This window comes from Manis javanica, chromosome 6 (assembly GCF_040802235.1).
Source record: "Manis javanica isolate MJ-LG chromosome 6, MJ_LKY, whole genome shotgun sequence".
Taxonomy (NCBI): Eukaryota; Metazoa; Chordata; class Mammalia; order Pholidota; family Manidae; genus Manis; species Manis javanica.
Genome location: NC_133161.1, coordinates 132137084 through 132158470, shown reverse-complemented (window position 1 = coordinate 132158470; position 21387 = coordinate 132137084). Strand labels below are relative to the sequence as shown.

Below are 21387 nucleotides of genomic sequence, written 5' to 3'. Positions count from 1 at the left end.
GTCTATAGGCCAAAAACACAATTTCGAAACAACTATGCTTTTGAGTTTTGTGTCTGAGATATGACTAAAACTTTTCAACAAAAGCCATAAGATCTCTGTTTGTGTCTGTCTATATGTTTAGATATGCTTAGATAAGTATATTATAGATACGTGATATTTTTATCCATCTTGATAGTATGGCCAATATTAATTTGTAAAGAGCTCATTTAATTGGCTTGAAGAAAATGAAATGTTAATACAAATCAAGTATACTCTCAGGAACAAAAAACTAACCCAAATGTTTTTCAAGTTCACATGAGCTAGGATAATCTATGATAAGTCAAAATTAGTTTAAGTTTGTTAATTTAATACAAGTAGACATATCTTCAAAATGTGTCAACAAGAAAAATAGCTTAAGATGATGGTTAGCTGTTTGATGTTTAATCAAATCATAATTGTTAAAAGCACAGTAATTTAAATAAATGTGAATAAGGTAAGAGTTTATACTAAGTTAAAGTAAATAATGGATATTCATTAAATATTTAAATCATTTCCAAATTAGACAAATATTAAATGCTATATGCTATACATAAATCTAAGTGTATCTATGTTTTGGCTTTTTAATTTTTTACAGATAGATAAGAGATATTTGGGTCTATTAATAAACATGTTTTGTGCCACACTGAAAAATTTACCATGAGGAAGAATGAACTTCTGGAAATCATGAAATGAATTTATATAACCTTGCTAATCTACTACAGGATGCTAATATATGACAGTTCACAAGTGCCTGGTTATTTATTTTCACTAGAAAACAAATATTACTAATATTAAAATTTATAATGAATATATAAAAGTAAAATTACTAGAAATAATAAGGGTGAAAGAAATGACTGAACAGTATATGAAAAGGAGGTAAGGTAAGAAAAAGGTGGTTTTAAATAAGGAAAGATATGAAGGACATGGATTAGATTTTTGGTAAAGGATACTAGAAAGTAACTTTGGCTTAAAGTAAAATGATTGTTCCAGAAAAGAAAGGAAAAAGATAGGACAAAAGCTGAATGAATACAAAAGTTGTACAAGGCTTGTAGAAAGAAAATCTTGATAAAAGAATTTTATGTGTGGTCAAGATTGAAATGGATTTATTTAAGTTAATATCAAAAGTGTACTGGTGCAAAATTAGAATTTCGTTTTCTCTCTGTTAATAATCACAACATTCTTTAGATTACTGGTCTGCTCTTATTAAGAAATTGTAAACAAATGTTTTTCTTTACCCTTAATTTAATCTGCCTAGAAAACAAAGATTTTGCATTTTGTCTTTATCAGGTATTTGATTACTGAGTATTCTCTACTCAAAACTGAGTCTTCTCTATTAAAATACCTGAATTTTTTTACAAATATATAACAGTTTTATATGTCATTTCATGGAAAGCATTGTCAAATAAGAAGTGGTGCTAAACTTTCCTTAGGGTGAATTTGTATGAAATTCTTAAAACTCTAATATGAATCCAATAGGTACTAGTATAATGCTATTAATCACAATTCTAGCTATTATCTTAAAATATCATATATCACAAAATTAAGCAAACTTCCTTATCAATTGCATCATTTTGTATGTGTGTATGTGAACTCTCACCAGATTTTTAACGATGGTTAGTTTTAAGACCTTTGTCACTGAGATAGTTATTGTTTCATCTGATGCTTCTACGAAAGTGCTTCATATTCAAAGAGATCCATTGAAAAGACCCTGACAAGTACTCTAAAGTGCAGATTTCTGATCATTTTAAGATTATAATATTGAACTGGGTAAGAATTTCTAAAACTTTAATGGAAGACTGATTGATTCATAAAGCTTCTAACCTAAGATCAAGCAAAACAAGAACTAATTACAAGACTGAATGAACTGACCAAGATGATTATAATTTTACGACTTCCTTTAAAGCACTGCTCATTCTCTAATGTTTTCTTTTTCAGACTTAAAGTTCCCCTTTTCCTTCTCTCTTTTAAGCTGTCTATAACTATCTATAACAATTTGGTAAAGTGAATCTTTGCAAGAAAGGTTGAAACATTTCTTTCTCTCCCTAATTGATTCAATGAGAATTCAGAAACTCTTATTTAATATTCTTATTTTTTACTACAACATGTCTATTTGCATAATTTCAATAAGAATCTGTTCTCCTTATAACAGGACACAACTGGACAAGTCCTTGGTTTGGTTTCCTAGTGTTACGAGGCTTTTGAAAGTCCAATCTGAAACTCCTTATGAAGAGCTTCAGCAAAACACATTTAAAAGAATCTATATAATTAATTACTATTTATGCCACACTTATGTAGTCAGTCCAAGTTTATTGAAACTAGGCTTAATTTGCACACAAATTAGTCTTATTGTGATTACCTTTGATAGAAATGGAGATGATTATAGAGAGAAAAATTATGTTTCAGTGATACACCTTTGTGGATATCAGATTCTAACTGTAATTGTCTTTCAGGTTTTATATACTATCCATAAACTGGACCGGATCCTGAATTCTTATAGTTCTCTCCATTATGTGGTTAGAACTCCCCAAACTACTATTTCCAAACTTCCCCAACTCTTTTGACTTAGATTCACTAGGAAACTAAAACTGCCCTTTTCCTAAAGCTATACAAGCTAAAGCTGAATAACTTGATATAAACTTCAGAGAAATCACAACAGCTCATGTGCAGATAATCTCCATGCCAGTTACTAAAGAAAGATCACCAGAGACATTCAGACGGCAGACAAGGAAAATCTGTCACACTAGCATGACCTGCCTTCACTCTATCTGAAGATGCTTAGAACCTGACATCTAGAAAATTTCTCAGCTGGCTGCTCTCCAAAGTCAAAACCGAATTTATAATTGGCTTGAACTATTAACCTTTGTTTTTCTTTGTTTCCATAGAAATGCCTCTCATTAAATCACCTGATTGCTCGCATCATATATAGACCTAATTTAGGTGGAAGCTTACCTGCAACACCACTTTCTAAAATAAAACATTTTCTATTCTGTCCTAAGTAATCATGAGGCTATGTGTCTGCTAATACATCATGTTGTGTCATGTAAATAACTTTTTTTTTTTAATTATAACCCATTTGAGTTATTTAATTGGTTAAATCATGGCTCCTGGGAATCTCTGCTTTGAGGAAGTTTTCAGTCCTTGGCTATTCTCCTCATAGTCATTTATATTAGTTTCTCAAATGCATTGTATAGTCTTGAGGATTTTAAATGCCAGATGGCATCCATCAGGATCAGACAACTGGATGAAATCAGCAATAACCACATGAGTGATGAAAGTGGTACCTAAATGGCCCTCTGGCATGAGGACTCAACCAATGGAAACAGCAAATATGTGATTCTTTGGTCTGATTATATCAACAGTGGTAACCAAGAAAAACACTATTACGACATGGTCATACTGTCAGCCTGCTGAGAAAATGACCAAAGGGGAGGAATCATCAAAATCAAAATTTCTCAAATGGAGACCTTGAAAATTCCCTGAAGGGGCAAAAAAAAAAAAACAGACATACAAACAAAGCTTAATTTAGCTTAGTTTACAATGTTAATTTGACCTTGGCCATTTCTTATTTCTGCCTCTGAAAATCATCAACAAAACTTAAACTGTTTCCCCACTCACCAACGTTGTACCATTTAAGAGAATTCTAATATCTCAGCCAATCACTGCAAGGAATGAACAGTCCCTGCCTGCTCACTAAAGAAGCTGCTTTGTATCAGTATATATATAACCCTGAGCCTCATTCCACATTTTGGTTTAGGCGCTCCTAATTTGTAAACTTTTTGGTATGTGCATAATAAACTTTTACTAATTATAACTTGGTGATTCATTGTTTTGCTCCTGTTATTTATGAACTTTTGACAATATATAAAGGATGCCTGTGATCAAAACATCCTATAGTGATGGAGAAAGTCATTTTCTCCTACAGTCAATCACTCATGCCCCAGCAGCCCTTAGGGGTGACCTAGGGTTGGCAGAACAGGAAGGAGATGGGCTCACACTCGGGGGGCCATGACCAAGTGATCCAAATGCATGAGAGCCCCTCACCAAGGGTCCTTCTTTGGAGGAATTCTTCTGCCCTGCTGCCTAACACAGCTGTATGAGTGGCAGACTCACCTGAAATTATTCTCCCTGTACCCTACGCTCAAAGGGTGGGTGAGGGTTTACTCCTAGCAACGGAGCAAGCATCCTCATCAGAACTGTAATGCTAAAGGTAAGATTTGTGGAAAGAGCAAGAGAGAGACAGAAGCCTACAAGAGGAGGCAGTCTGCAAAACCTGCTTTATACCCAGCCTTGAGAGGCCTTTTGTGTGCAATAATAAGTACAAACAGCAGTCCCAAAGCAGGGGCTCAGAGGCTGTTAATTGCTGTAGGAACCATTACCTAGGTGATCTTCAGAAAGACGCTTTCTACAACCAGGGTGCATTTCAGGGGGTGCTCATTACATGATTACAGAACTTCATCTGGGGAAGGAAACACACAGTTTGCACATGAGAGGATACACTGGTGGGGGTGAGAGATGGGCCATGGGAAGATGTGTTAGTAACACAGAAATGGTTTGAGTTAGTCTGCGTCTGAGAACATAACAGGCAAACCGGTTTTGCATTTCAGTTGGTGGTGTAGGTACGCTGAATCGGATCAGCCCTTACTGAGCACCTGAGAAAGATGAACAAAACCTACATCTTGCCCAAAGAATCTTACAGCCTCTAAGTCTGACAGGCCCATAAATAAAAATAAAAATAAACCATTTAAAGATATAATGCAAGATGAAATGATGCTAAATAGACATATACACAGCAAGGTGTGGAAATGAACTTGATCCTTGTTGGCAAGCAGAAAGCAAGTGAAAAAGCAGCAGTCCAAGGGGTATGTGACATTTGAGCTGGGTCTTAAGGGGAGTGGAATGTTCAGAGCAGACACTGGGGGTAGAGAGGGTGCTCCAACCTGAGGATCCAAGGATCAGGCAGAGTTGTAGGAGAGAGGCATGTGCTGCCAGGGAGACCCAAAGGCGGTGGAGGAGCAGGGCCCTCACCTGTCTGGGCTGGGTCATGGATCTGACCTGCTGGGCATGGAGGTGTCTATTAGGTGAACTCCGGAGATCCTATCTCATCACCTCAAGTACCCTTTGGAGAACAGACATGCACAGGCTTTAGGAAGAGCATTACATATTTCAACCCCTGCCCACTAACTGCTGATGAAGGAAAGCAATATATTAGTCAACCAAACAGCTTCCTGGTGCAAACCCTTCAGGGTCTTGGAGTTGAGTAGGGAGGGGTCTCAGCTTTGGGGTTTGGCCAGGGGGCCACCTCAACCTGCACTTTCTCTTCTCTTTTTGTAGGCAGGAAAATGATGCATTTCTACCTGTCAGGAACTTAAGCTTATTCATTGGCAACATTCTCTCCGAGCCTTCTCCCCACCTCTTCAAAGCACAGCGTGCTGGTGCCTGGATTGATGAAAATGTCCCCCAAGGGTTGAAGGTAAGGAAAAGCTACTATCCCTGCTGAGCAGTACTACTCACACACAGCTACGCTGGTGCACTTATTTCAGTACGTGGGACACTGGTAGAAGACATACATAACATTTGTTCTGTCCCTGACAAGTAGATATTATTATTCCCATTTTGCCTGTGAGCCCGAGGCCACACAGTCAATCCAAGGTTTGATTCCCTCATCATGATGTATTGGGTTCCTTCTATGCAGCTCTCAAGACGAGGCTTGCAACCCAGACTGAGAAGAGAGATCAGGCAGGGCCCAGAGGACTGGACAAAGACAGCAGGACATCAAGAATGTCAACAGGAGAGCCAGGATAGTGAAATGCGTGCACACACACATACTCACATGCATGTTTATGCAACATGAAATGCTACCGTTGTCCTGGTGAGGCCCAGGGAAAGCCCACACCGTGCTAACAGAGTCCTTGCCCCTGCAGGAAGCAGAACCCATTTGAGGAAGAACTCAGAAAAAGCTAGAAACCTAAGAGGCCCTCCATGAGGGGGCTTAAAGGGGAGGCCAAAGGAAGGTGAGTAATTTTAAAGGCTCCAGCTGAATAGGATTGTGGATTAGCCAAATGGTCTAGAATTTGTTTCTGTCTCTGCTTCTTTCCCTTTTGTTAACTCTCGTGGACCAAAGCAGAGAAGGAAGCCTGGAGGTGGTCACAGGGATAATCAGCAATAGATGAAGGAAAGTGAAGGAAGCAGCCGAAGTGAGCAGAATATTCTCCAGGTGCTGACCTTAGGTTTCCCATGTTCTCCTTCTAAGAAAATGTCACAGTTTTTATACCTGTGCATCTCAATATGCGGCCTAAAGACAGCTGTCTCAGAATGAGTTTGATAAAAATGCAGGTTCCTGGGTTCCGTCCCAAGCCTGCCAGTCAAAATAAATTGGGGTGCTGCTCAATGATCTCCATCCTTAGCAAGTGCCCTCCCACTCTGGGGTTCTGACGCCACCACAGCTGGAGAAGCAGTGCTTTACTCCCAGCTCTGCACAAAGTGCTCCCAGGACGTAGGTCCCAGCAAGGGGCCCCAAAGCCCTAGGACTGACTCACAGTCAAGCTCCTTCCTTTCTCTGCACACACCCTGCACAGCCTGCCATTCTACCCCTCAGAACAGGGCATCCTAGTGATGTAGGCAGGGACATGAGACAGGCATCATGATTAACTTTCCAAAAAAGCCGAGATACAAACAGTGTAGTAACAGCAGGAGGGACTCCATCTTCAGGCTAAGATTCCATTTTAAAGCCAGAAAGTTAGGAGGTAAGGTTCCTAACATATTCTTTGCTAAACAGACAATAAGTCAACCCACTTTGGGGGCAGTGTGGGTGGTCTTGATTGATATGTTCCCAGAGGGAAGCTGCTATCCTGGAGAGGAACTAACCAATTTCTTGTGTTAAATTAATTTTGCAGAATTACCTGGAGGCTTGATAATGGAGGAGAAGAGATATAATGTCTCTCACCGGAGATAAGCATCTTGAGACCACCTGACAAGTCTACAGCCCCTGGACCTTTGTCACATTTCTGAAAATCCTTAAAAGACAGAACTCCCAGCCTATTAAGCGCACCTCCTCTCTGAGGCTGCCAGCACTTTGTCTTTAAGTGCATACCTTTAAATAAAGCTTTGTGGCTGCTCAACTAATTGAGTTTTGTCTCTGAGCTCTTCCAGTAGTAACCATCTTTGTTACTTTATTTCATTCTATTTTCTAGACTTTAGTACAAGTCTTCACTCTCTCTGCCCTACTCCACCTTCGTTTCTCTCTGCTGCCTGCGCAGGCAGCTGCCATTCCCTGCTAGTCTCACTTGAATGAATTCCTTCCTTACCTACAGCAGTTCGTCCTGCCCAAGAACGTTGTTCAGAGTCAAGAACCCTCCACTGTCCAGGGCGAAGTTTCACCTGGTGTGCAGGGAGAGACCTCCCAGATGCAGCTGCCCAGCAACACTAGGAGCCCCAAGGTGTCTGCAGGTGGGGGCTGTTGCTTTGTAGACTGCCAGGGTGACTTCACTCCTCCAGCCTCTGCCTGCAACCAGAGAGAGCAAGGTACCTCTTCCCCCCCAAACTAAGGCCTGCTGTCCCCAGCTTGCTGCCAAACCAAGGAGCCCCACATGGATAGAGGAACTTGCCCCCACTTCACTAGTTAGAGGCACACAAGAGCTAAGTACAGGTGCTAAGGGAGCATGCTGTGTCCAGCCCACAGTGCACAGGGTGGAGATATCTGGGAAAGTGGGAGCCTGGGGAGAACGGTTGAGGGCGCCATCTAGGGACCTTCTGCTGGCAACACTTGAGCAAGAGCATCATGCCCTAGGCTTGAGATGCCACATGCCCCTCTCTCCTGGTCCAGCCCCACTGGGGGCTCTCTCCCCAGACCTGAAGGAGCCTGAAGGTGCAGAGACCAGTGCCTTTCCTCAGGGAGCACACAGACCCAGAATGCGGGGGGAATCACAGGGTCCAGCCGGTCCCCAAGAGAGCGTCTTCAAATCCACAGGGCAGGGACTCTGGTTCTCCTAGGCAATCTTCACCAGCCTTGAAACCGTGCAGACCCCGGTGTGACTAAGTGCACATCTCTCATGCCCACCCCTCACAGGCTGGCTCCCAGTATACTGCTAATGGTCTTATTTTTACTAAAAGGTTGTCTGTGGTTCCCCAGCATCTTTAGATGCACCCAGAACATTTCACCTTCCAGCATTAGCTCCAAGAGGGCAGTGACCGTGTGTTCCTTTATGGAGTGACTGTATCACCAGCTCACGTGGCAGAGGGCTGATGAGAGCATTGTATGAATGAACGTGAAGAATAATAGCCAACAGCCCTGCCATCAGAAAGGGGCTGCACTAACGGAGGCCCCTCGGGGGGCATCATCATGATCACTGGGCACCGTGTTTTGTGGGTTGAAGGTTTACCACACACCAGGCATGAGCTGTGCACTTCACACAGGTCATCTCACTTGATCTTCCCAAGGACTCCAGTAAACTGAGCCACAGAGGTTAAGCAACTTGCTCAAAGTCACACAACCACCAAATGCAGAGCCAGAATGCCGGCCCAAGCAATTGAACTCTAGGGGCTTGGGTTTTACATTGCCTCCTCACAGTTATAAAACGCACACATGCACACACAAGTTTGACAAATGCATCCTCTTTGCTAAAAGCATGTTGTATGTAGCTTCTCACCCAGACTTCTACACATTCCACTTAGACAATAAGCACTGTGATGGCTGCTGGTCCCCCTGCCACGGCCTCTCAAACACCACGCCTTTCCTCCACCTCCAGGTCCAGCCACAGAGAGACACCTTACAGAAGGCAGCAAAAGAGGGCCCTGAGTGCATGGCCAGGCCCCAGAACAGAGCCAAGCACTAGGAAAACGGCATCACAAACCCTGGAGGCCCAGGCTTAGCACGCGAGACCCATGCAGCAGTTTATTCCCTCCACAGGTGTGTCCTGAGCACCTGTGTGAGGCCAGGCACACGCCCTGTCTGTGAGCGTGGGGACAGAAGCAAAGAAGAAAATGGCCTAATCACAGACAATGGCTATGCCAAGCGGGCTGTTAAGAAAGCAGCTGATCTGGACCTTCTCCACTAACCAGTTTCCCCCACCCCCACCCCACCTTTGCCACCTTCCCCTCAAAGTCCCGCCATGGCCTCCCCCACCCCAACCAAGCTCACCACCCATTGGGGGACCTTCTGGCTGCCGGCCTCGGGCTCCACCCTCCTTGAGAGAACTGAGTGCACCCGCCTCCCGAGTACTGGGTAGCTCCCAGGTCCTACCGACCCCAGCAGGAGAAAGAGAGGGCGGGCACGCAGGAGCAGGGAGCCGGGCAGGGGGCAGGGGGGAGAGGGGAAGGCTGACTGGGAACCAGGGTCAGAGAGGAGAGGGCGAGGCAGGGCAAGTGGTGCGGGGCCAGAGGGAAGGGGCAGTGGGGCAGAGGAGGAAGGGGGAGCGGGGAACCAGGCAGAGGGGAGAGAAGAGGAGGGGCCGGGGGTAGGGGCCTGCGGGGCGGAGAGGAGGGGCCGGGGAGCCGGGGTAGCCCTCAGCTCCCCTTGTCGCCTCCGGCAGGGGGCAGTGCTGCGCGAGCGAGCTCAGAGCAGCTGCCGCTTCCTCCCGCGGCGGTTTTCCCCTCTCGGAGGGAAACTGTTCGGAGCACCCTTGCGGAGCCCTCCCAATAATCGGGAAGCTTGGTGTCTGCTCCGGCCCTGCCGGGGCGCGCCCCCCTCCACCCCGGCCAAGAAGCCTCAAAAGCAGCTCTTGAGGGGGCAGGACCCCCAGGACACACAGTCCGCAAAATCGGCGGGGATCGAAACCAGCAGCACTCCGGCTACAGTGCGGCTCTGCATGGTTCGCGCGCAGCACGGAGCCCCCGGGAGCGCCCTGGGCCCAGCTGCGTCCCAACTTTGTCCTGCGGGTGCGTCCTCCCTGCTCCGCACCCCGCGCGCAGCCCAGCGCTGAGTCTCGGAGGTTGAGGAATTTACCTGCTGGAGCTGGACCCCAGGTCGCCTCCCTGTGCCTCCCCGCCACTTCCCTACCTCTCCTGCCACCAGCCTCGCTCTCCGTCCAGCGCCTCCCGCCGGCCCTCCCAGACCAGCCCGCCCATTCTCATACTCTGGTTGGACTGATTACCTAACACGCTCCTATGGGGAGGGACCAGAGCCCCACTCCTCACTGGACACCCCGGGGCATGGGCTGGGCCTTCATCTTGGCGGTCCTTTCAATGTTTGGTGCCATTTCGTTACAGCACTTTGATCGTAAGTCCCCGACTGGCACCTCGCTCTGCAGTGACAGATTCAGGAGGTGCCCTCTCTGTCTCCCTGTTGTCCCAAGGCTCTGCTTTGCAGATACCTAGTCTGTCATGTGTGAGACACCAGAGGCCAAGTCTGGGTGTGAGTCGTTGTCTCTGTCTAGAATTAACAAGATCCCAGTTAGAAAATCACACACCTAGATGAAGAGAAGAGGCTACCCACACACACACACACATCACCACTACCTCCACTCCCGAGAAGTCCCAGGTGAGACTTCTGCCTGCATAGGCTGGACCAACTTCCCCCAATCTGCCCACCCCCATCTCCCACACCCTCTCTTCAGGAAGGATCCATGACCCACAAAGGCTTTATTAGCTCTTTCAGCTCCATTTAACTACACAAATGGCTTGGTCACAGCTGACTGGTCCCAAATTTGCCAGTGATTTTCTTTTAATTTACCATGGCTCAGTCCCCCTGTAATACAGGTGGTGGAGGCATATTTGTTCCCAAACTCCCCTCCTGGGGTTAATCATGCACAGAACAAAACTCCATTTGAGCCACTTAATGATTTCATTTCCACCCTAGCTTTGAAGGAGCTGCAGCTATAATACTAATGTAAGTCCCTTTCTCCCCAAACTCCAGGCGTTTGTGTATGAGAGAGCGGGTGGGAGCTTATGAGCTCCTTAACCATTACCTCCCAGGTCAGAGCCGAAAGTACAGGTTTCCTTCCTTCCTGCGATGAGCTCCTCTTTTCCAAGGGCCTGAAGCTGGCCCCCTCTGCACACTTCCTCTCCCGAGAAAAGCCTTGCCTGGCCAGCAGGGCACACTCAGCCCCCTCCTCCCTGTTTCCTCCAGATCCTCCAGCCTTGTTTCATGGCATTGGTTACTCTGCCCTCACCTGCAGGATCCTATCTGTGCACCTGTCAGCTTCCTCTCCTGCCATTCTCCCCAACATGCCCTGCATTCCAAACATTCAGGACCAGTCCCAGTTCTCTAAAGGTCCTTCATGCTTTCCCAGATGGGTGTCCCTGGGCTTAGAAGACCCCGCCTTCAATTCCAGAGCCTGGAGAGCCTCTGCTTAAAGGTCACCTCTGCTGGGAAGTCAGCACTTTTTCTCTAGCAGAGAAAGTCACTCCCCTCCCCTGCTCCACTCCTTTGGCTTATTTCACACAACACTGCATTATTTGTTTGCAAGTCAGCCCCTTTTTCCCTCTGTGCTCCCGGATATTCACCTGGGTATCCCCATGGGCCAGCACAGTGTTAGCTACAAATACTCAGTATGTTTTCTTTGAATGAATAGCCCCTATATAGTTCGTATATGTGATTGTGAACTGTATTCATAAGTAAAGCAAAATACCCAAAGGCCTTCCGTCTGTTTGGGCTCCCAAATGAACTACAATCTAAACACTGCTGCACACACAGGATCAGACCAGACTAGTTCGCCTTCAAGAAGTCTGTTTTTGTGTGGAAATGGTGCCATCTGGTGGTTTCTGGCCAAACAGCCTCTCCGTTCAGAAAGAGGAGAGGGCTTTGTCTTACTGCTGCAGCCCCAGTCGTAAGTAAAATTGCGACCAAGGATCTTTGGAGACCATTGAGTTCCAGCAAGCTGAGTACCACTCCTTGCATTCCCAAGAACTTGAGTGAGGAGTTGGGAAGAAAAAGTCATCTCCAGGACTGCTGAGGAAGGCCGGCTTAACACCTCTACCTCTCTCCTGCCGAGGTCTGTACTGCAACCGCCCCCAAAGAGGCCAGGCTCTTCCCTGCCATTGGGCCTCTCACGTACCACTTCACCTCGACTCCAGCCTGCCATCCAAGGCCTGTCTGTCAATCCCCCTGCCCCATGTCTGTGATGACAGCTGACATCATCATGTTCTAAAGGGACTCAAACCTTGACCCAAACTGAACTTCTCTCCCCCAGCTGAGACCTCCCAGTCTGAGCAGGTGGCAGCTCCATCAACAGCTGCATCCAAGAACCCGGCTTCCCCCCACCTTCCAGGTGCAACGCATTGCCAAGTCACGTCAGTCCTGTCTCAGATCCACCTGTTTCTCACCATCCCCCAACTCCCAGGGGATCTCTCCAGAGCTCCCTGCTTCTGTCCCATACCATAGCCTCTCTCTACACATATCACTTTCTACCTTCAATATGCCTGCTCTATCCACCTCTGCTAGAACAAGGCTGCAGTCCTTAGAAAGGTCCACAGCCCACGTAGCCTGGCCCTGGCCCCCCTCTCAACAACCTGCTCCGTGGCCTTTCCTGCTCTGGCTCCCATCCAGACCCAGTGGCCTTTTCACATTTTCTCCATCACGCAAGGCTCTTCTCATCCTGGAGCCTTGTCACCCACCAACACCTGTGGTTACTCCCCTCACCCTGCCTGCTAACTGCCATTCATGCCCTCCCACCTCTGCCTCCAGCCTGGAGCAAGCAGGCAGAGGGGCACTGGGAGGGAAAAGGGACAAAGAGGTAAAGTGTGGGGGTCCCTGGCCTGCAGGAATAGGGACCTGGTGGGTGAGGACCTCTGCTACCTCTGTCCTCTCCTTTAGGGTGTCTGGCTGGCCAACGCTTACCACCGCCATCAATACAACCCCTCACTCCAGCTTAGCTCTACAACTGAGTGGTTAAGGGCACTGGCTGTGGCATCAGACTATCTGGATTCAGACCCTGGCTATGGTACAGGACGGAAGCATTTAATGACTTTGTGACATCAGGAAAACTCCTTAACCTCTCTGTTCAGCTGTAAAGTAGGGGTGATGATTTTAAAATAATAAAAAATAAATCTGTTTTCTTCTCTGGTTGGGGCAAGTTCCCATTATACACAGAGCTCCTTTCAGATAGTTGTGAACACAACTCTTAGTTTGTTTAAAACTTGTCTCCCCTGTCAATGTGGGAATTTCACTAGGGCAGCAATGCGGTGGTCTTACTGCTGTAGCCCCAGATGGGCTTAGAAGACCCCAGGCCCACACAGTGTAACAAAGTGCTTGACATAGGAGGCTTGGGGGCCAGGAGTCTGTCACCAGACTCTGTGACTCTGATCAAGGTACTTAACCTCCATCTTATGCTATGTCGTCTCTAACAGCATCTACCATCAAAAGGCTGCTTGGATTAAGTGCTTAGATGGTGTGAGGCACACAGTAAGTGCTCAGTGAGCATTAGTTGTTATTCTAGTAGATGCTCAATGAAGACTTGAATGAGACTTCCAGTTTCTGGTGTGATATGTAAAGAGCTTGGAAGTTGTCACTCCCATATTCACAATAGGAAAAAGGCTAAACAAACTGAAAAACAACTACTCTTCATACATCCATCAGAGAAGTGAGGCCCTAGGCAAACTGCTGACCTGGAACCTGAAGAGACAGGCTGATATGGAGAATCAAAACTTACCAGAGCACAAGCTCCAGGAGGCAGTGCAGGGTTGGAAGGTCTAAACCACAGTGAGCACATGGCCGCTGTGCAACGTGGACAAGCTTAAGAGTTAACAAGTCTGGGGTCCCAGCCTTAGGGGTCCTCACACTTTCTGAGTTATACCTCCAGGCATCCCACCATGGCCTCACAGTGAAGATGAGAGGAGAGAAAACTCCCCCCTCACCTGGTTCAACCAGAGGAGGGGAAAGCATCCTGTTCTCCTTCACAAAGGTCTTTCCTCAAGGAAAACATTGGAAAGAAAATATCCAACTCCAGCCCCTTCCCACCTTCCTGTCTCTCCTGCAGTGTTGAGGGGGTGCAGAGGGGCCATCTGATAAGTTCCCGTGAAGGTCACAGGCTAGGGACATAGGTCATGAAAGGGCTGGGACCTCATCAAAGGATCATAAGACACGCCTCCTCCCTCCACACCTCCTGACCACATGAACAGGGCTCCTGAATAACAGCAGGAGATTATAGCTAAAAGAACTGCAAGCCTCAGACTCTATTTAAGAAGGAATGTCTAAGGAAACCTACAGATAACAGGGAGACAGAAACAAAGACACTAAAGAACAGTTTAGTCTCTGACTCCCGCAGCTGCTGGAAAGAGTCAGCAGAGCCTAACTCCTAGCCAGATAAACACAAAACCTCACACTGAAGTCCTATCTACCTCATACATCATTCTCTGGCTTCCAACAAAAATTACAAGGCATGACAAAAGGTAAAACACAGTCTGAAGAGACAGAGCAAGTACAGGAACCAGGCTCAGATACGGCAGAGATGCTGGAATTATCAGATTGGGAATTTAAAACAAATGTGATAAATATGTTTAGGGCTCTAATGGAAGCAATGGACAATGTGCATGGATAATGTAAGAGTAAGAATAGAATTGCCAAGAAAAAATCAAAATGAAATGCCAGGAATAATAAACACTGTCATATAAATGAAATAGGCTCTGCTGTAGACTAGTCGCAGCCAAGGAAAGAATCAGTGAGTTTGAAGAAATGTCAACAGAAAGTTCCCAGACTGAAAACAAAGAGAAAAAAGGATGAAACGTGGGACAATTCAAAGGAGGTATTATATGCATACTGAGAATACCAGAAGAGAAGAATGAAAGGAACAGAATAAATATTTGAATAGTTCAGGGTTTTCCAAAACTAGTGACAGACTCCAAACAACAAATCCAGGAAGCTCAAAACACCAAGGAAGGTAAACACCAAAAGATCCACACCTAGGCATATCATATTTAAACTGCAGAAAATCAAAGACAAGGAAAAAAGTCTCAAAAGCCAGAGGGGGGAAGTCCTTACCCAGAGGGGAGCAAAGATAAAAATTACATCCAACTTCCCTTCAGAAACCATGCAAGGAAGAGTGTGTAACAAAACATTTAAAGTGTTGAAAGGAAAAAAGAAACCTAGAATTCTATATACTTCAAAACTGTCCTCCAAAAATGAAGTAGTAATACTTTCTCAAACAAAAATCAAACAAAATTATCTCCTGTAGACATGCCTTGCAAGAAATGTTAAAATTTCTTCAGAGAGAAAAGGATATAAGTCAGAAACTGAAATCCATATAAAGAAAGGAAGAGGACTAGAGGATAAAATAATACTTGACTAAAACAGACAAGCGACACTTCCCTCAGGAAGCCCTCCTGCCCGGCCCACACAAGCACCCGTCTCATGTTCCAGGAGCACCAGCACGGCCTGCATCACACAACGCTGTAGTGACCTGCTGTCTGCCTCCACAAAAAGCTGCACACTGTGTTCCCCCAAGCCAAGCTCTGGAGGTGCCCTGGTGAATGACAGTGGCCCAGTGCTCACACCAGAGTCCAGGACTGTGGTTAAATAGCACATCCCTTTATTAGCAGTTCAGCGAGCAGATTCCAGTATTGCCACTGTCACAAGGAAGGGCTCACCCACTGGATCCTCTCTGGCCAGGTGTTGCTGCTCTCGGGCCAAGGGGGATAGACACTCTTGACACAGGCTGCTCCTTGACCCTGAAGGACATCAACCTGGGAAGCAGAGAAATGATGAGAAACCTTGATAAAGTGCCTTGTGCTGAAGCTGGCACACAGTCAGCACTCCATAAATGCCAATATTACATCTCCATGGCCCTCCTTTGTGCACGTTGGGGAGCAGCAATATCTAAACCCCTCCTTCAGCCCCCATGACAGCAGCGGTCTCCTGTGCCTGGAGGCGGTGCACTGACCCTTTCCTGAAAGGGTGGCTCGTGTAGTTGCATTGCCTGCCATCAGCCTTCCACCTTGCAGAGCCACATCACTGGCCACTGTTTTGACCGCTGGTACTAAGTGCAGGCTGAGAGGCCACGTGACCCGAAGTCAAGGCCCTGTTGGCAGGGCCAAAATCTATGAGCCCTTTCTCCTGACTCCAGTGCTCTGTGGCCTTGTGGTTCAAAGTGGGCTTGGTGGACACACAGTGGCAATGTGTGGGAGCATTAGAAATGCAGGCCTCCTAACAGAAGGCCCCCAGGGGATCCCTAGGCCTTCACATGACTGAGAAGCACTGGTCTAGGACACCACAGTTAAGAAGCCAATCTGAACTGACCTCAAGTCCTTCCAGGAATTTAAGAGCAGCATTGCAGGAGTGTGAGGCTACTGTCTTCTCCCCCACCAAGGCCCCAGTGCAGACCCTTCACCAACAGGAAGAAGCCAAGCCTTCTTATCTAGCTACCGGCCCAGCACACTACTTACTGCCCACAGCAGCCACCTTCTAGCACCTGGCGCCTCACCTGCCGCTCTCAGCAGTCTGTGTCAGAACATGTGTCCTGACTCTCCTGAGACGATCCATCCATAAGATGGCATAGGCTGAGGGGACAGAGGAGAGGGGTGAGTCAGAGAAAGATGGCAGGAAGGGCCCCCCCAGAGCCCACACCCAGACCATGGCCTGGGAGCAGGGGGTGCAGGAGTGTTGGGGGCAGGCAGCATGCCAGACCGGGGAGCCGAGGCCTGTGAAGAAGCACTCAGCCCTCAGGGGCCCCAGGCCTGGCCAGGGAGCCCAGGCTTTGGATGGAGTTGAGAGAGACTCACAGAAGACAGGCAGCTGCCACCACATCCCACCTGCCCCCAGTTAAGAATACAAACCAGCTTGTTCCAGGGGCTTAGGCTTACCTTCGTCTCACCTGTGCTGCTCGTTCTCTCTTGGTGTCCTCTCTCACCTCACTTGGCACTTGGAAGACACGAGTATGGCTGCAAAACACAATCAAAGAGTGGGATCCTGAGTTCCTTTCCACTGGGCACTGTGGAACCGCTAGGGTTGTATCATAAGAACCACAGGTGCCTGTGAACTTCTGAGCTGTCTTCCACCCTTCTTGTATCAGGAACACAAAGTGCCCTTTTTATTCACCAAGTACCCTGAGCCACTCAATAAGCCACCTTAGCAAATGATCCTAAGGTGGGTCAAGGAACCAGAGAGGTTAAGCACCCTTACTGAAGTTACACAGCAGGTCAGTGGTCTTGAAAGACAAGAAATTCACTGCTTCTGAATTCCTCTTTTACTTCCTTATCAACTCTTTATGACCAGCCTTGTGCCATATTCACTCTGACTTAGAAATCCTTCTAGAAAATTCTGCCAGAAGAAGCTGCAGTCACCTTGTTGCTACTGGTGTTTATTTCACCATGCTGGATTTCCTTCCTATTCCTCCCCAACTCCACACCCTGCTCTCCTCACAAATGCCCACTCCAGTGGACCCATCTGTCCACTGAATCCCCTATTTCTGTGTCATCTGAAACTGGCCTCTGGATAACACCTTGTGCAGGTGCTCTGGGGCTTTGCATAGGAAGATAGCTGTGGCGCTGCCTCTACAGACTGGAAGCCCAGGCAGAGGTACATGTGCTCATGGTATCACCATGCAAGGTGGAGTGGGGTGGGTGCCCAAAAAAGGGGAAAGAAAGAAGGAACGGGTTCTGAAGGGAGAGCTACCCCCAGCCAGGAGGGAGAAAGGGGGCAGCCTCAGAGAAGAAGGGGCCACAGTGCCTGGCTCTGGAAGCCAGATAGGATTGGCCAGCTGCCAAGGCTCCTGAGATTTCTGGAAGGTGCACCCCGGCCCTGGTTTATCCAGCCGCTGCCCAGCTCACAGGTCAGCCCAGGCATATGTCCTACTAGAAACCTTTTCTGAGTGCCCCAGGCAGCCATGCCCAGAACTTTGACCTGGGCCTCCCACACCACACTCTCAACTATATTCCTCATGGCTTCTCCAACATTTTCTTTAATGTCACACTTTATTCACCCAAGCAACTTTGACCCTTTGAAATTGGAAAGCCTTATTCTTTTCCCTCTTCCAGAGAACCAGCAAACATCAGGAGGTCAGTATGCATTTACCAAATACATGAGTATTCATTAATGCCTAATAAAGGGATGTGTGTTACTGTATACGTGCTCACTGAAACCCGCAGGAGGAAACCAAAGCCTGTGGACTGTAAGGGGGACCAGGCAGGGTCTATTGGTCTAAAACCTCCATTGAAAATCCAGTGTGAAAAATTAGTAGACAATTGACTGTGATTCCTGTAGCATGTCTCTAAAGCTTTAACCCAGTCATGCTACCCAGCTAAAGCTTAACTACTGGGAGGTGATTTTCACATCAGCCAAACCAAGGAACTGCAGCCTTTAGAGTCCCACAGTGCAGCATGTCGGGCAGGCAGCATCCCCTAGGGCTGGATCAGTCACCAACATTTATGATTTTAGGGACCTTGGAAGATTTCCCACCCAAAATATCTTTCCCAGAAAGGTCTCAAATTCCATCATTAGCTTGCTCTCCCTTCCTGAGCATATGAAACCTCATTTAAAATGCTAATGTCATTGGAAGGGGTAAATACTGGAAAGCTGGATATCCTTAAGGAAAAATACATTTCTTGAGAAATAAACCCACTCTAATAGAAGAGAACAAAGCCGGGAATGGGGCGTGGAAAAGAAGGGAGAAAAGCAGTGAGAGGGGCTCCTTCTCAGTTTCGGGGAGACCACCTTAATCCCACAACTCTTCTACCAGTTAAAGAGACCCCAAGTAATACAGTCCTGAGAAGAAAATAGGGAAGCTCATGCGGGGGGAGAGGGCCTGGTTCCAGGCCCAGCTCGCCGCACCGTCAGTCTCAGCATCTTCCGAACCAGGAAGGGTGGATGGTGGTGCCCTGTGCTTCGGGGGCACCGTGGGAGGCTGGCAAAGCTACCATAAGGCGGGCCCAGAATGCCAGCCTCAGGCCCTGAAAAATCTCCTGTCACCTCACTTGGAATGAGAGCTCATTTTCTTTTAGCTCTTTAAAGAGCAGCCACTTCAGAACAAATCTAGTGCAAAAGCAACGGAAGTCTGAAATTCATTCAAAAGCATTGAAGAAAGGGTGAGCGGGCCCAGTCTTCCAACCCCTCAAGTCGTTTTGAAACTTAGGCATGAGTTGGACTTTCAAGGTAACAAAAGTATTCCCACAAAACGCCAAATGAGGCCAAAAACTTTCTCAACCAAAGGAGTGCATCCCTTTCAAAGAACAGCTGTGAGTATGTGTTGGCCAGGGACCCTGAAGAGGGGCTTGTGGCTTCGCTGCTTCTCCCTCCCCACAGCTTGGCTCAGGGCAAATGAGAGGATTTACCTCCATCTTATGAACTGGATTCTTGTTCTTTCCTCCAGGACGTCTTGACTGTGGTTCGCTGACAAATCAGACTTTGAGAGATGGTGCTTCACCTAGGAAATGGGGTGAGGTCTGCATGATCACTGCCCAAGGACCTAGCGAGGAACGGAGCCCACTATGAAAAGCACTGATCCTTTCCCAAGATCCTTTGCAGTGGGACCTCCTCCTCCCCGGCTCCCTCTCCACCATTCCCCCAAGTAATTGTCTCAACTCTCAATTACCACATCTCTGGTCACATGTACATCTTGGCCATGGTTAGGAGGGCGGGTGGTGAATACGTTCTCTTTCATGTCCTGAGAAGCCTCTTCTTCAGTCTGGAAGATGAGTCATTTCCCTCTGACAGTGTCACTCTGCGTCTGACCCCCAGTTCCCCTCTTCCTCCTTTTTCTTTTCCTTCCTCTCCATCACAGCTACACCCCATGTCCACATACAGACATTCTGTACCCCCTGCAATAAGCTCTTCTATTGCTCCCTTCCCGTGGCATTCCAGGGAACTCACTAAGTACATGGCCCCATCCCGAGGCATTCCTCAGGCACCCTGTAGCTGGGACAATGCATCTGAAACTCATGCAGCATGCTTGAGAAACAGGGCAGGGCGAGTGGGGATGCCAACACATCTTTCTCAAGGACATAAGCCCCAGCATCTTCTAGGGCACTTGATGAATTAGACACAGCTCTAGGCAGGATGTCTGGCAATGAGCTTGAGTTTCCCGGTTCTAGGGGGAGGGGAGTCCAGATCCCTGCACCCATCAAGACTAGCTATCCAGAATTTGGGGTACCCTGAGTCATAGAAGAATCATACTCACTTTCCTCAACCAGTGCTGTATCACAGACACAGCCTCCCTTTCCACAACTTCAATATCCTGCAATAAATTGGTAAGTTGGTGCCATCAGAATACCTAGAATTCCAGCCCCCTCATCCATTCTTATCCAAAGTTATATATTGTTGAGATTTTCTCTCTGAAAGTGCAGGAGAAGACTCTGACGGGAGAAGATAAATGAGAAACAACTCCACGTGGCTACCACCTACTCCACTTACCGAACTGATTTTTGGTGGGAAGGGGAACCCTGTACCTTTCCGGGCAAGAATGTACAAAATCCATGTTGTAATTATCATCTTTGGACTTAGATCCCCCCTCCTGCTTAGCTCCCTCCTTCCACTGAAGCTGCCTGAGAACCCTCTGGAACAAGGAGGTCATTCAGGGAAGTGCACATCTGATTGGCTGGCCGATGATGATGTGACAATGACCTCCTTTAATCTCCAGGGTCAGAGTGGAGATGAAAGAAAGAGGTCAGGAAGTGTCTGCCTGAGTGATGGCCAGAGCTCCGAATTGGAGAGTGGGGGAGGGGGAGTGAGGATAAGGTACAGACGGTGTGAGCAGGAGGACACAAGGGAGAGGTCACCCGAATCAAGGCGCTGATGACCGGTCACCCAGGCTTGAGCCATGCAGAAGCAGAAAGAGATTGTTTTATAAATCAAAACAATACATGTGTAACAAGATGATCTGGGCTGTTCAGACATTCATTCCAACAGTGCCACAGGCATTTCTTTTTCGTGCACAAAGGGGGAGAGTTTGTCCACCACCCCCGCAAAAGAAAAAAAACCAAAGATGGGGAAGCAAAATTCTCAGCAAGGGCATTTTCTGTAATTTTTTTTAATTCACTTTGTTGACACAAGGGATTCAAATCATAAAAAATAAGCCAAACAGTAAGAGGTATAGAGTAAAAAGTGAAAGTGCCATTTCTTATAAAGGACACTTCCTGATTATTGCAAGTATTCCATTATAGACTGCATAGGTGGAAAGACAGCAAAATGGAAATGAAAACAGGATTGTGCTGTGACTTCAGATTTGGGAGTGGGAGATTGATAGGGGCTCAGATAGCTGCTGTTCGCATCTAGAACTCTCATCAGGAAACTGAAGGAAGTTCAGGATGTCCTAAAGGATCCTAAGAAAATCCTTAGCTGCTCTCAAAAGTGGCTGTAGCCTAACCCTGAAAGATTCCCAAGGTCTCAGAAACCAGAGTTGCAACCTGTCTCTACTGCTAACTTGTTCTGTGACCTTAACCCAATCATTAACCTCTGTGGTATTAGTTTCTTTGCCTTCAAAATGAAAAGAATTGAATAATGTCTTTAGG

The 21387-nt window shown here is 46.9% G+C and overlaps 1 protein-coding gene across 3 annotated transcripts in view; it reads right to left on the bottom strand.

Annotated features, from left to right (window-relative positions):
• Window positions 1-20425, bottom strand: part of SPATA19 (spermatogenesis associated 19) — a 29083-nt gene extending 8658 nt beyond the window's left edge. The window contains exons 1-7 of one of the 3 annotated variants that reach the window (XR_012132908.1): window positions 20291-20425; window positions 20058-20114; window positions 19473-19565; window positions 19213-19304; window positions 16747-16824; window positions 16368-16443; window positions 15535-15630 (exon numbers count right to left, since the gene is read on the bottom strand). Coding sequence is in view for 2 of the 3 variants with exons in the window: in XM_017666774.3 (XP_017522263.3) it covers window positions 16377-16443; window positions 16747-16824; window positions 19213-19304; window positions 19473-19565; window positions 20058-20114; window positions 20291-20368 (465 nt within the window). In the remaining variant the exon portion in view is untranslated. Of the gene's footprint in view, window positions 1-15461; window positions 15631-16367; window positions 16444-16746; window positions 16825-19212; window positions 19305-19472; window positions 19566-20057; window positions 20115-20290 lie in introns of those variants that run through there. The other 2 variants (XM_017666774.3, XM_073239967.1) reach the window with 2 other exon arrangements.
• Window positions 20426-21387: the final 962 nt, after the last annotated feature.